At 39.0% G+C, this 14537-nt stretch overlaps 1 protein-coding gene across 1 annotated transcript; it reads left to right on the top strand.

The window, feature by feature from the left end:
• The first annotated feature begins 528 nt into the window (after positions 1 to 528).
• kcnk18 (potassium channel, subfamily K, member 18) lies at positions 529 to 13711 on the top strand. Its single transcript, XM_020088587.2, has 3 exons — positions 529 to 1227; positions 1430 to 1576; positions 10604 to 13711. The coding sequence occupies exons 1-3, from the start codon at positions 999 to 1001 to the stop codon at positions 11437 to 11439; spliced, it is 1212 nt and encodes a 403-aa protein (XP_019944146.2). The 5' UTR covers positions 529 to 998; the 3' UTR covers positions 11440 to 13711.
• Positions 13712 to 14537: the final 826 nt, after the last annotated feature.

Raw genomic sequence — 14537 nt, 5'->3', positions numbered from 1 at the left:
GTTGTTCTCTGACTCTGACCCACAACCACTTCCTAACACATGGTTGGTTAAATATAGACATAGTGCAGCACCTGTTGCTGCTGCAGCTTCATAACCAGCAAGACTATTTATTTTTAGAGATTATAGCCACTTGATTGCTTTTTGCCATAAGTGGGGCTTCAAAAGATAAAATAGCAAGCTCAGAAAGCAACAACCCATGTCACTGAGGCTTTCTTTTCACTGCTACTTTACATTGCAGAGGTAAACATTAATGCACTCTGACATTGTTGTATCAGTACTCAGTTTAAATAAATGACCAGAGATCTCCCAACACCAGTTGTTGTTGGATGGACAGAATAAAGCACAATAATACATTGAGTTTAATTGTAATGTTCAGAATTCCCATAAATAGACGTAAACAAAAGTTAAAAACAAACAAACCAATAAAAAGAGAATGTTGTGTGGATTTACTCGCTGACTGCTAAGTTTGTACTGTATAGTTTTATTTTCACTGTGTTGCCTAGAGGTTCATTCTTCTGACCAAAGCCTAGTTTCATTATCTCTGCCACGATGTTGTGGTTTCATCCCTATCTGATTGTTTGTTTCTTTGTAAGTTAAAATATCACAATATATCTAAGTTAAAATATCTCAAAAACAAGGGAACAGATCTCCGCAGAACTTGGTGGAAGGATGGGGGAGGGAAGAACCCAAAACAAAACACAAAAACATCTGGGAGCCAACCCAGGAAAACTTTTTTTTACTCTCTAGAACATTTTGAGATTCAGGACCCGCAGGAAGACGGAGAGTGGAGGAACAGGCTACTGAGTCAATAAGAATCTCCCCAGAGGCCTCATCCCAGTTCGTGTAATGTGTGTGGGGATGATGTGGTGCGTTCACTGCCTCAGGCACTTGCCTCTGCACTCTGCTGGAGCGTAACGCACGGCGCAGAGCTGAGGAGCGCATCCAGCCGCTCTGCACACACACTGTAGGAGCTGCGCTGGGAGAGGAAGCAGAGGAAGATGTCCGTGGCAGCGAAGAAAGCAATAAGCGCAAAAGCCGAGTCCAGAAAATGCGCTGGACGTCTCTGGAGGTTTTTTCCTCACCTGCTGCTGTGTCTGTCTCTGGTCGCCTACGCTGCGCTGGGTGCGCTCATCTTCCAGTACATAGAAGGAGGCAGCGAGTCCAGCACCCAGCAGGAGTACCATAGGTTCCTGGGTCAGATTGTCAGCATCGTGAAGAACCTCACCGGTAAATGACCACACCTGCTGCCACTGTATCTCTCTATCCACATGAGTGGACTTGTAATGGTTCTGATTAAGTCTGTGGCGCATTGAATCATTTGGACCATGACGCGCGTACTGCCACAGCCCGTTAACCAAATAGCGCACGGAGACTTGGCATGGCTCATCACTCTCTAAGTCCTACTTCATGTGATCATCTCTATTTTCAGATAACGCTTCTTCCACTGATCAATACATTCTGGAGCAGGTAGAAACTAAGATGAAAGATGACTTCAAGTCCATATGGCTCCAGAGACCTGACAGATGGAACTTCTTTGGCTCCATGTTCTTCTGCTGCACTGTATTCACCACAGTTGGTAAGTTATCAATTATACAAATACACTATGCAAATACATTATACAAATATATAAAGGCAGGATCAGTAACCCAGCCTGTGCAGCATCCTCTGCAAATGAATTGTGTCTGTGAATTATTATTATTAATGTCCCAACAGAGATGTGTGTCATACACGTGATGACCACTTTTCTTTCATTTTCCACAAAAACACAACAGGTTATAAGAATTTAAATCTTATAATAGTGCTAAATGAAATGGGATAGATCATGGGATATGTAATCCTTACCAGAAAATGTCATACATCATTTAGTAACCGAATAGTTCTGAGTTAACATTGAATTATTTAACTGTTTAAATTAAAGTGCAAGATTATGTATTTTTCCATTCTCCCTGTGTGGCCCGTGAACAACATGTGCTGGTAATTAATTTAGTAGTTGTGAGTATATTCCACTATCTGTCGAGGGATGGGTCACTGAGACTGATCCTCTGGGAATAATGAATATCTGTACAACACGTTATGTCCGGTGATCACCCAGTTCGACTCATAGCTTTTGGGAATGTTTTTCAATGGATTATAGAAGCTGTGTGACATAGCAGGCAAACAACCTTCGTCCAGTAACGAGATGGTTATATGCTCTTCATCCTGAAGTGAAGATTAACACATGGTGGCGGAGAGGCTGTGTATCAGTTGTGTATGTTGTTTGATTATTTTACAAGAAGTGAACACATTATAAACTTGGCTGATTTGGTTACTCTTATCTGGGTCCACTTCCGCCCTCTAAGGCTTTATTAGATGGACTTCCCCTGTTGTTTTATTCCAAAAAGTCATACAGAAAGCAAGGGGAAGTCCATCACGCCCGCAACAGGCAGGGTTCATTTCATTGGTTGACCAGTGGTCAACACGACACCTGGCATTCTAATGGTTGGGGAATTTTTCGAGGGTTGTAGCACAAACAAATCCAAGAACGGAGGAGGAATGTTAGAGCAGTCGATTCAAGAGCGCAGAGAAAGCAGCCAGAAAGAAAGGCTGAAGCTAGGGGGGAGACATGATTAGAAACAAGGCAGCGGTAGATAGTTGTGACACCCTCAATCAAAAAATACACCAGTCTCTGTTGATTACAAGTCATAAAAGGTTTCTCTTCTGAATATTTGAGATTAACACTGGTTCTTAATGAAGCCTTTTAACTGATCTACAGTTACTGCTGATGGTCTGAATCCAGCCCTTTGAATGAACATCAACACTCAATTTTATTTTTGTAGCGCCAAATCATAATATACATTATCTCAAGGCACTTTACATAGAAGGTCAGGATCTTAAAATTAAAATATAGAGAAACCCAACAGTCCCCACAATGAGCAGCACTTTAGGGACTGTGGAGAAGAAAAACTCTCTCATTAACAGAGAGAAACCTCCAGAACCAGACTTAATGTGGGCGGTCATCTGCCTCAACTGGTTGGGGTGAGCAAAGAAAAGAGAGGAGAGGAGAGATGAGTGGAAAAGAGGGGAGAGAGGAGAGAGAGATAGTGGGGAGGGGGGGAGAGGGAGAGAGAGAGAGAGAGGCGAGAGAGACCGGGAACACTTGAGCACCATCAGGTATCAGATCTGACTAGTTAAAATGTAAACAGTAACAGTGCAGAGGCTTATTAATTATTATTGATAACAGGCACAATTCATACAATACTGAATTACTTAAATATTGTTTTAATATTAGTAATAATGGTAATAGTTGTTTTCCTGAAGTTCCGGGGGTCAGAGATATCTGAAATGAGAGAGAAAAAGAGAGAGAGGGACTATGGGAGTCCAAAGTGAAATAGTCATTGACATGTATTAAATAAAGAAATGATCGGGGGGGCAGAGATGCAATCTTCCCTCTGACAGATTTGCATGGTATAGGATTTGTTGCACATTGATAAATTATTACGCACTTAATGTTATTTTCCAGTTGATGTGCTTTTTTTTGCTGTGCTATTCATATGTAGTTTTGTATATTTGTTATCAATCAATCAAATTGTATTTGTACAGCCCATATTCACAAATCACTATTTGTCTCATAGGGCTTTATGTGTGTAAACTCTGCTGACATGTTGTCATGTCTATAAAGGCTGTTGGTATTTTAATGCTGTACATTTTGTCTACCATTATTTTTTACTCACACAATCAATATTCTCTCTCTGCCAGCAACAATTAGTGGCTAAAGGCATTAAGTATTCCATCTCCCATTCTCTGTAATGCTATATCTTAAAAACACCTCTCAGGAATTTCGTCTAACTCGGTACAAACATTCACTCCGACTCAAGGATTAATTATTAGATTGCCTGGAGGTCAAAGGTCAAGATCACAGTGACTTCAGGGGCTGCCATTACATCTGGCTCAATTCACTTTGACTCACTGATGACCAGATTCAAATGTTGTGGTCAATGGTTAATATCACTGTGTGTGTTCATGTACACACAGTCCATTCAAACCATTGGTTAGGAATTGTGTCTGCAGCAGAAATTCATTCACCTATCTCTAAATTTAAAACAACAATTACAATTACAGCCATAAAATCAATGATGTGTAAATAATGTCATTTATTTCATCCTCGGTTTAATTGATCTTAGGAGATAAACGAAGGGAAAGCAAATAAGTCGTAATGTTCCCAAAAACATCATGCGATGTCTTGTGTGCAAACTGATTTCTGGACCTTGAACATAATGTTGCAGACAGCTCCAACATACACTGCATTACTGACCAAGCAGCAGACTGAGAAGCCGAGATCCTAAAACAGTTTAAGGATCCCTTTCTTCCTTATGTGGCTTGAGTTTGTCTAATGAGCAGATGGCAGCTGTTTTTGGATGGTTGCAATAATTGAGGCCCATGGTCTCTGTGTGTTAGTCCCTGTGCAGCCAATGCTCCATTTACAGTTTATCAGAGGACACATCTTGCTGGTGTAAAAATAGATTGTAATGCCTTTATTATCATGGCGTATGATAAAGGCATTTTTACTGTTTTTAAACAGGACATACCATGGACTTTTCTTGGATTTTGATATCAGTGTGTATTACAAATTAAAAAAGCCCAGAAGATGCTCCTATTCTTGATATTCTTTTTTAGTATGTTCTTGGCCTTGTTTGAAAATGTATTTAAGTGATTGGAAGAACCTATAAAATAATCATAGATCCACTGCCATTCAGCTGCAATTAGTCTGTGCACTTACTGTAGTCGGGCGTCATCCCGGTGCTGATCAAGGGTTCTACACATAGTGTGCTTGTGTTGACACGATGAGAAACAGCTAAATAAAATCATCCAGCAGATCTTAAATGGCCTGTACTCACCCCCACAGCTGTGACACACATAAGCCAGTGTTGGAGCCATGGTGTTTGAAAGCATGTGAACGTTTCTTTGAATGTGCTGTCAGCAGACCATGGACCATCAGGGGGCTTCAACATATAGTTGTTTCTGCCCCTGAAAGGAGCTAATTCTGATGCAGAGCTGCTGGCAGACTATGATTGTGATTGTAGTCATTTTTAAACTGAATATTCTTTTTCCATTTTTATTTAGACTGCAAAATGACATATTAATCAGTTCAATTCAGACGTCAGGGGTAAGCACACTCACAAAACTGTGTTTGTAAGAAAGATTTAAAAGACGATAAGGAGTTTGTCAGTCTTTGCCAGTCTTTAGAGAGTGGGAGCCCTGGCAGAAAGGGCTCGGCCACCCTTGGTCCTCAACTGGGACAGTGGAATAACAAGTAAGAACTTGGCTGAGTCAAAAGAGCTGAAATGTACGAAGATTAAAGTCCAGAACTGGCCCTAAAAGTCAACAATAAAATCCTTTCATCAACTTTAAGATTTCCCAAAAGTGAAGCTCAAATCGAAGGTTGTCCATGCAGTGAATTTGGGTTCAACAAGGGCTTTGTAAGGCAAATATACGTTTGGCAGTTTGCAGTTCATTGAGACGTGATTCACTGCAGGGTGATGATCAACTGATTGATTCTTGAAATTGCCCAGACCAGACAAAACCACTGGCTCCAGAGAGGAGAGAGACGTTCATGTTTTTTGTCACAATAGATCTTCCTACACACTTGGAAGTGGAAGTGTGAAACAAAGTTTTTTTTGTTTATTGCAATCTGCATCATAACCATTTGCTGCCACTGAATCATGCATAGCCTACTGCTCCCTTGACAGTTGCCTTTCTATGGGCAGTGTCTGTCAGCCCTTCTGTTGTCTGTCACTTTGTTTAAGAAGTGGAAATCTCCGTTAGTCCAGACCTGGTTGCCATGAAATGTTTTTTCTCAGATTTTTTATCCTCGCATGTTTAAAATCAATAACTTCTTCCCTCTGAACTCACCCACCACTACAACTCAGTTAATTACGGAACAAACACTTAATGTCAGCTCGATGCCTTATAATACAATTGTTGAAGTATTTTTAAGATGTGTCGTAGTGTAGTTTTTTGATTAAATTTCAATTTCCAGTGATTTTTCACATATTAGTTTGTAAAAAATATGTCTCTACGTTTTATATAATTTGTTAGTTTAGCTATTTACTTCTATTATTTGCAGTTTGCTTTCTGTCCTGACGTCATTTTAATGTGTAAGAGCCTCGTGAAGATACATTAGTAAGTCTGTTACATTTATATACATGATAAGTGGTTAAGGGAAGCCAGCTAATGGCTAATGGCTTAATGGCTTTGCAGGAACAGGAAGCCGACGACTCAGTGAGGAAAAGGCACTCTCGGAGTAGGACAATGTGTCCTTCACCACAAAATGCTTATTAGACATTATTAGAGGTTTGAACCTCTCTTCTCTGTGCAGTTTGGAACTTCATTCTTCTCTCCACAATTGTCATTTTATGGTTTTAAAGCAAGGCTCAGAGGATTTGTAGATCATAACACTAATCCACTGTTGTTGTGAAGTGAAAGTGATTATTTGAAAAGGTCCCAATATGACATGGTTGTGACAAATTACTGTTGTATTTGTACAACTATATTTTCAAGTTTGCCTTTGCAGATGTCGACAAAACTGAGCTTCTTTGCAATAATTACATGGGAGAACCCCACCCCCCCCAAAACCCCTCCAGGTCATTTTGATAATGTGATTATTTTCATTTGGCCTGAAACAGACATTTAGGGGGGCTGATCTCCATCATGGCCGCAACATTCATAGAATCGCTCCCTCTTTAGCAAGTTTTATTCAAAGTTAAATTATATCGTTTGTTTCCCTGCTGCAATGCTTTATACCAGTTAAGTAAATCATTCAAGTTTACTATAACCAACACACGTGAACAGTAATAAAGACAATTCAATACCATTTTATTTGTGTAGCACCAAATCATAACATACATTATCTCGAGGTACTTTACATAGTGAAGTCAAGATCTAACAAAACAGAGAAACCCGACAGTTCCAATAATGAGCAGCACTTTGAGTGTGGAGAGAAGAAACTCCCTCATTAACTGGGAGAAACCTCAGACAACAGAACCAGATTCAGTGTGGGCAGCCGGTTGAGCAGTTGTGGTGACCAGTGAAAAATGGGGAAAAGAGGAGATGTGGGTGCAGAGAGCAAGCCATTGGAAAAGCATTTGTCATAGGGAGGCTAGCAGTGGATGTTTCCGCATGCACTTTCCACTTCCACTCTTGGAGGAAACCCTGTATGGTGTCACCGTCAACAGTATCAAAGAATCTTTCTTGTCGTACATATCAAAACCATGAAGGAAATCCTTGAGAAAGCACCACACAACCTTGGATCATTTGACCAGGCCACCTTCATTCAGGACATTTTCTCTGACTCACCCTCACACTCACACAGTTGTTAAAAACAGTTCACACAGAGACAATGGACTTATTTAGTATTCACTTGGTTTATCAGGCAACACCAACAAGGAAACTATACCACCATGAGCATGTTAACTCTACTGCTGGTTTCTATATTTAAAGTAACTAGTAAGAATTTTCAAAACTTGTACTAATCATGTTTATTTTTCACATGACAATAAATCATTTGAATTCTTTTGGTGGCATTTAAATAAACAACACTTCAAAATCAACAAAAATCTCCAGACAAAACTGAAAACAGCTGTTCTCACCATAAAAAAAATAAGCCTACTCTTAAAGCTACAACGTTGGTTCCATGCTTCCATGTCTTTTTTCGCTCTAATGGAAAGAAAATACAAATATACACATTTTGATGGTGTTTGTTTTACCCTTTGTGTCAGTAGATTTCTCCTAAATTCACCAAACAAGCTAATCTGCATATGTAAACAACATTTCAGGGGAAAATACTGTCCTAATGTATAAGTCATTAACTGGAGAAGTTCTATGATGATGTTTTAGTTCATTTTCTTGTCATGTTTGTTATTGAGAGTTGGAGACCGATATGAGATATGTCAGAGAACTAGATGAGAATGGCTTAAAGCTCTTTCTTTGCTTCTGTACTGGTGCTGATCTTCTGTTTGAAGATAACATCACTGTCAACTTTATTGAAACCAGCTAATTTCAGTGTTGTCTTCTAACAAACACATGTTAACAGTTAATTAGCAGAACTATCCAGGCACTGAACCCTCGAATGGCCCCTCATACATGTTGAATTTACTATAAGTCGCTCTAAACAGCTCAGTTTGGGTGATGGATGTGGTGTCAACCTCAAATCGTAAGTTAGGCATTGCATATTTTCTGAGATGTTGACATTCATACTTTTTGTTTGATTTTAATTGTATAAAATTACAAATTAGAACACACAGTGTGTGTTTACTGAAAATGTTGGGGTGTCAGTATATTAAAGAAGCCAAGCACAGTTCATTTGCATAACAGTATTAAATGCAGAAGCATCTGGTTACCCAGTGTAATATTTAACTGGTGTGATGTTATGATGCTTTGTTCCTGTGACAACCTGCCTTTGCAGAAATTGCTTTGTTTGCCATATAAAGCATAAAAATATAATTGATTCGAAAACAATTGTGGTGGAAATGTATCTCGAGATGTGAAATAAAGAGTTTTTTTCAGGCCGGAGTTATCTTTGGGTCTTTAATAGAGCTCTGCAGAGGGTTTCACACTCAGCATGAATGCTCAGAGTGGAACACCTTCAAATAGGGAAAGAAGAAGGTTTTATACAGTCAGGTAAACAGGAAACATAAGAGATAACTGTTTCTGAGTAATGGCATGAAAAACGGAAGCCACCTTTAGTCTGGTTAACACAGGAAGCTAACTGCTCTTACTTCTGCATGAATGAAAGAAGTTTGCTACTGCAAAGATTAGTGTGTTGTTTCAAATCGTCCGTCTGCACGTTTGCCAAGCAGTTCCTCTTATGCAAGCACAATTGTGTTTCTATATGAGTTATTGTCGAACACAGCACACGAGCAATGATCAGACATAGGAAAGAGTTCAAACTAATGTCATATGCAAGTTTTCCATTACAGAATGATTTTGATATTACAGCTGATTTTGATATTACAGCTGTAAAGAAGTACAGTAAATAGAATTATTAATTTACAATGCACATGGACACAGACAAAGTTTTGTTTTGTTTTAATTTGATTTATAATTTGTGAAGGAAAATGTGTTAGCCTTGAGTAAAAGGTTTGGAATTCAGTTAGTGTAAAGTAATATAAGAAATTCCGTTTGGGTTACACACATAGGTTAATTTTTTTTGTAAAAAACTAACCAAAGAATGGCAGTGTGTACAAGCAGTAACTTTTGGTGTTTGCTGAGGTATATGTTGTAAGACAGTTTCAGAAAGTTTCATTTTAATTGTTCAAAATGAAGTGATAATTATTAAAGCTTTTTCAAAGTGACCCTCTGGACTCTATATTCTTACATTAATGACAGTGTGTCTTTCATGTAATAGAGTAATGTCGACTATAGTTGTTGCTTTTTAAAATTCACAGATATTACAGTTTTTTTTATTTGAAGCTTTTTAAATTGACATGCTTTAAAACCAAAAGAAAGAAAAAGGTGGCTACTGCCCCTCAGACCTACAGTATCTCAATTCAAAATTCAAAAGACTTTATTGTCATTGCACGGTCGTACATCGTACACTAGCACAACAAAATTGTAGCACAGTCATCCTCCTTGATGCCAAACATACAATTAACAAGATACAAGACACAAACCACAACACAAATTGAAATAAAAATAAGGGGATTCCAGGACCAAAGGCATTTAACGAAGTGGATATACTATACAAAAAAGATTAATTGTACCAATAATGTACCGATACATGCAGATAATATGCATATTTGGAGAAGTGCAAACTGTACAGAATAAATACTATATACTATATACCGATAATGTACTGATATATCTCGATAATCTGGGTAATATACAAAGTGTTTGATTGCACTGAAAATGCCCGCAAGTGTTTATTGCACAGAAAGGTCAAGGATTGAAAGTCCCATAGTGTTATTGCAGCTGGAATGACACATGATTGAGTCAGATATTTACATTTGCATTTATCATTGCAATCGCCTTGTTGTAAAAACTCTCTCTCAGTCTGTTTGTCCGTGACCTCAGGACCCTGAGCCTTCTGCCTGAGGGCAGCGCCTCAAACAGCCCTGGATGTGTGCTGTCTCTGAGAATGCTGCGTGCCCCCCTGAGACAGCGGGTGTTGTAGAGGTCCTTCAGGGAGGGGAGGGGGCGGCCGATTATTCTTTGAGCGGTTTTAATGACCCTTTGCAGTGCACAGGAAGACGCTGCAAAAGGTCATCTCAACCCTAAACCTTCCTCCAAAAAATATGCTGTGTATTTCACCCAATCAAAATCACAAGTAGAGGACTTGGGCTTCTCTAACAAGTGAATACAAAATCACTGTTCAATGATCCGTATAGGAATTTACTCACAGGTATTGTTTAAAGACATCTGTTTCATCATCATGGGGAAAAAATGGGTCAATGACGAATGAATTTGTCACAGTTTTTATTGATAAAATAAAAGTAGCAGTCTGGTTGAATTTAATGTGATTTATATGGTTATGAGGACAGTTTCTTATCCCTTACTTGATCTGATCAGTGTCAGAGATCTTTTGTTACTTGACATTACCAATATGTCCATTTTCTCTATATTGTTGCAGGGTATGGGGAGATCTATCCAGTTACCCTGCCTGGTAAGGTGGTATGCGTTTTATATGCCATGGTGGGCATCCCTCTTATGCTCCTGGTCATCCTCGATGTGGGAGACTTCCTTGCCATGCTAATGTCCAGAGCCTACGTACACATTCACAGTTGCTGCAAAATGCTCTTCTGCCACACCTGGTCACCACTGAAGTCTCGTAAGAGCGCAACGGAGGCCAAGAACTGGACCATGGATGACGGTACCTTCGTTTTTAGCCACGACGTTGTGATCCGTGAACCCCTTGACATCCGGCAGGTGCTGCGCAGCCAGGAAGACGTGCGACACAAGTCAATCCAGCTCCAAAACAACAAAGAGATCTTCGAGAAGATCCTCGCCAGAGACAATTTACTCAGAAAGAGCCCACTGCTCAGGACCCTCTCTTGTCCAGAGCTGAACCGACTGCCACCACCACCCAAAGGATATGTCATATGGGACTTTTCAGGGTTAGGGGATGGGATGGAAATGCTGGATGTACCCTTTGTGCTAATTCTTTTAATTGTGTTTGCCTACATTTTCTTTGTAGGTTTTATCCTGCCGATATGGGAAACTGAATTCAAGGGCTTTGACCCCTACTACTTTGTCTTCATCACTCTCACCACCATAGGTTTTGGCGACATTGTACCCAATCACCCCAAATACTTTATGGTTACCTCCCTCTTCCTCATTGCCGGGATGGCCATCATGTCCATGGCTTTTAAGCTGGGCCAAACACGAATCGTAAGCTGCTACCGCCAGTGCATCAAGTTCATCAGCAGGGGAAATGTGAAGACTTTCAGAGATAAAGAGAATGACTGAGTCATCATCAGAATATCTGCCTCGTGTCCACGAGTAGTACAGGCTCACAGTGCTGGCTTTGAAACTAAATGGGACTCTGTTCGAAGGTGTGCAGTGAATGAATTTGTTGTATTGGTTGTTTGACTTTAAGCATGAGCAAAATCTAAAATGTGCATGTGCCAAATGCTTTTGCCCAGTGAAGGAGGGTGATATTCAATAGGATTCCAATGAGAGAATCCTCAAACTCTGAATACTGTATCTACACAGAAACAGCATCATGCCAAGGAATCAGTTTAGTTGCGCTGGAGTAGTAAAAACTGTTAAAACTGCTATGACACAATAGTGTTTGCTTAGCAGTCAGAAACCTTGAACACTGTGCTGGGAAATTTTTAAAAATGCAGTTTCAGTTCAGTTTTCTGTGTTCTTTTAAAATCCACTTTATAACATGATGTCACATTAACTTGGCTCCCCACAGAGACAGGAAGTGCTACATTTTCTAAACTGTACCTTTGAGTAAATGCACAGAGGTCGGCAATGATGCATTTACTACACTGACTAAAAAACGTAAAGATAAAAGATAAAAAACCTTTTTTAACTAAGTGGTCAATACTAGAAGTGCCTGATACAAGTGACAAAAAAGTATGTGGAGTTGGAAGGCCGGCCTTCATATATGTATTATGGGATACTTTTATGGTTCAGCCCTGAAAAACAATGATTTGCCCTAGTATAGTTGGGATGCAATGAAAGCATGACTGACTGATTTTTTAGATGTTCTCCTATCAACTTTTGAAAAAATGACTGAACTGTGAATTGTTTTCCAAAAGATAGGTGTGTCATGTATCAGACTCAGGTCTCTTGTGGCAGGTTCATTATTTGCAGAGAAGGGTCTGTCTCTCCAAGACAATGATTTCAGTTTGGTTGTTCTTAATCTTAGTAACAGTATTTAAACTTATTTTAAGTGGGTTAACAATCCAGACTCGTGATTGTCAGTAACAGATCGTCTAGATCACAGCACATGCTCAGTGATCAGCTGACATCTATATCTTCGGCAAAGATAGTTAACAATTTACTTTACAGTGATTAGGTTTGTTAGTGGTTCGGGTTGCCAACTGTTACACATCCACCAAGTCAGCAGGGGTTCTAAATATATAAACAGCCTCAAACAACAAGAAATGAATGTTTACAAAGGTTTGAACATAAAACTGCATTTATGGTTAATGAATGAGCTTCTCATTGTGTTTATAGTAGAGGAGGCTATCAGGATTGTGTTGAGCAGCTTATACTTAAATTAGATTTCTTCCAACAAAGTAATATTTTGCTTTTATGTGTACATAAAGTATATGATGTCATATTCATATTGCACACCGCTGTCTTGTTATATTTCTCTGTAAACTATACAGTTTTGTAAGTGGACCTGAGAGGGCAACAAACTGTAGCATAAAACATAAAAAACACAAAACATAAAAAAATATATACAAAAGCACATTCACAGCATTTAGAGGAAAAGCCAAAAAGATCTGCACCAGAATTATACAAACATAAAATAGACATAATTCACATATCATAAACATAATTCATATATTGAACCCCTCTTTTGGTCACTTGGGGGCAGTGGAAGCAAATCTGTTAACATAACAGTGATGATATAGATGTGCTCTAATAGCTGCTGATAGCACAACTCAGTGTAGCTCAGTGAACAGTGGCACAGTGAGAACAGTGAGGGTGAAACCAAACGTTTGAGTTGTTCATACATGTACAGATTTAAATAATGGTCCTTGAGAGGCTGTGGTGACCTCAGAGTAGTTTCTCAATATGTTATGGTTATCTAAATACCTCGTAAGTAACTAATTCGACAAATATTAAAATGATAGTATGTATAGAGTGGAAATAGGCAACAGACAAAAAGCAGGGGCATCCTTATCAGGCCTGCAAACTGGAGCTTAAATTGAGGAGAATGGAGGATATGTGGCCAACTAGGCCCCTGAGAGCAGGGCCAAACTTTGCATTGTGATGCAACACTTTTCTTGAGTCCCCACATTCAATATGCCACACAAAGCAGAAGTATGAGGACATGCACATAGCATTATATTTCAAAGTACACATGATCATATACATGATGAACACATGTTGTACTCTTTTGTGAGTGACACATAATATTCTCTAAAATCAGACTTTTTTTGTTTTTGCAACTGTGTGGCCTATGGGCTGTTATTGAGCATGTCTCCAAATCTTGGTATCATGTGAAAAGATCTGTCTGATTTTAATAAAAGTCATTTAAATCTCTTGCATCTCAGTAAAGTTGGAGAGTCTATCTATCTATCTATCTATCTATCTATCTATCTATCTATCTATCTATCTATCCATCTATCTATCTATCTATCTATCTATCCATCTATCAATCTATCTATCTATCTATCTATCCATCTATCTGTCTGTCTGTCTGTCTGTCTGTCTATCTATCTATCTGTCTGTCTGTCTGTCTGTCTTTCTGTCTATCATGATTCATAAAGGAAGGAGTTTGAAACAACCATGACTCCTCCCAGAGCCCATCCAAAGTAAGCAATCTGGGAGAAGGGCTGTGATAAGAGACCGTGAATCTGAAGGTCACACTAGCTCAGCTCTAGATCCTGAGTGGAGACTGGACCATTTTCATTGGAAACCTCCAGTAATAAGTCAAACTACCTGAGCTGCAAGATCTATGAGTTACTATGATATGATATATGAGAATGAGTATGGAATGTGAATATACTGTGCTTGAATAAAACACCATCACCTTACAATTGTACCCAATACCTGAGTACTTAGTTCCTCTCTTCCCCAGTATTACCAACGGCCCTTAGTTTTTATTGTTAAAGCAGTTCCCAGTCCTTTGGAAGAAGTGATTGTTTATACAGTTGAACTGAGTAAATAAGTATTTTCATTCATTGTGTCACCCACTTATTTAGATTTAGTTTTACTAAATTTAACCTGTTATGCTATTTAGCTGCTAACTCACAAGTGTTACATGCTGTCATGTGATAATATATGACACATATTGTAATAATTACTTTATTTATGAAGCACTTTTCAAAATCTAATTTACAAAGTGCTTTACAAGGGCATCAGAATAAAACAGACAG

Source organism: Paralichthys olivaceus, chromosome 14 (assembly GCF_024713975.1).
Source record: "Paralichthys olivaceus isolate ysfri-2021 chromosome 14, ASM2471397v2, whole genome shotgun sequence".
Classification (NCBI taxonomy): domain Eukaryota; kingdom Metazoa; phylum Chordata; class Actinopteri; order Pleuronectiformes; family Paralichthyidae; genus Paralichthys; species Paralichthys olivaceus.
The sequence above is the reverse complement of the archived record's forward strand: the minus strand, read 5'-3'. Positions and strand labels throughout refer to the sequence as shown.

Excerpts from the sequence above, each read along its gene's own strand:
- kcnk18 (XM_020088587.2), top strand. The coding sequence starts at position 999 with ATGTCCGTGGCAGCGAAGAAAGCAATAAGCGCAAAAGCCGAGTCCAGA. Across the intron at positions 1,228-1,429 it reads CATCGTGAAGAACCTCACCG|ATAACGCTTCTTCCACTGAT; the intron begins GTAAATGACCAC and ends CTCTATTTTCAG. Across the intron at positions 1,577-10,603 it reads CACTGTATTCACCACAGTTG|GGTATGGGGAGATCTATCCA; the intron begins GTAAGTTATCAA and ends ATATTGTTGCAG.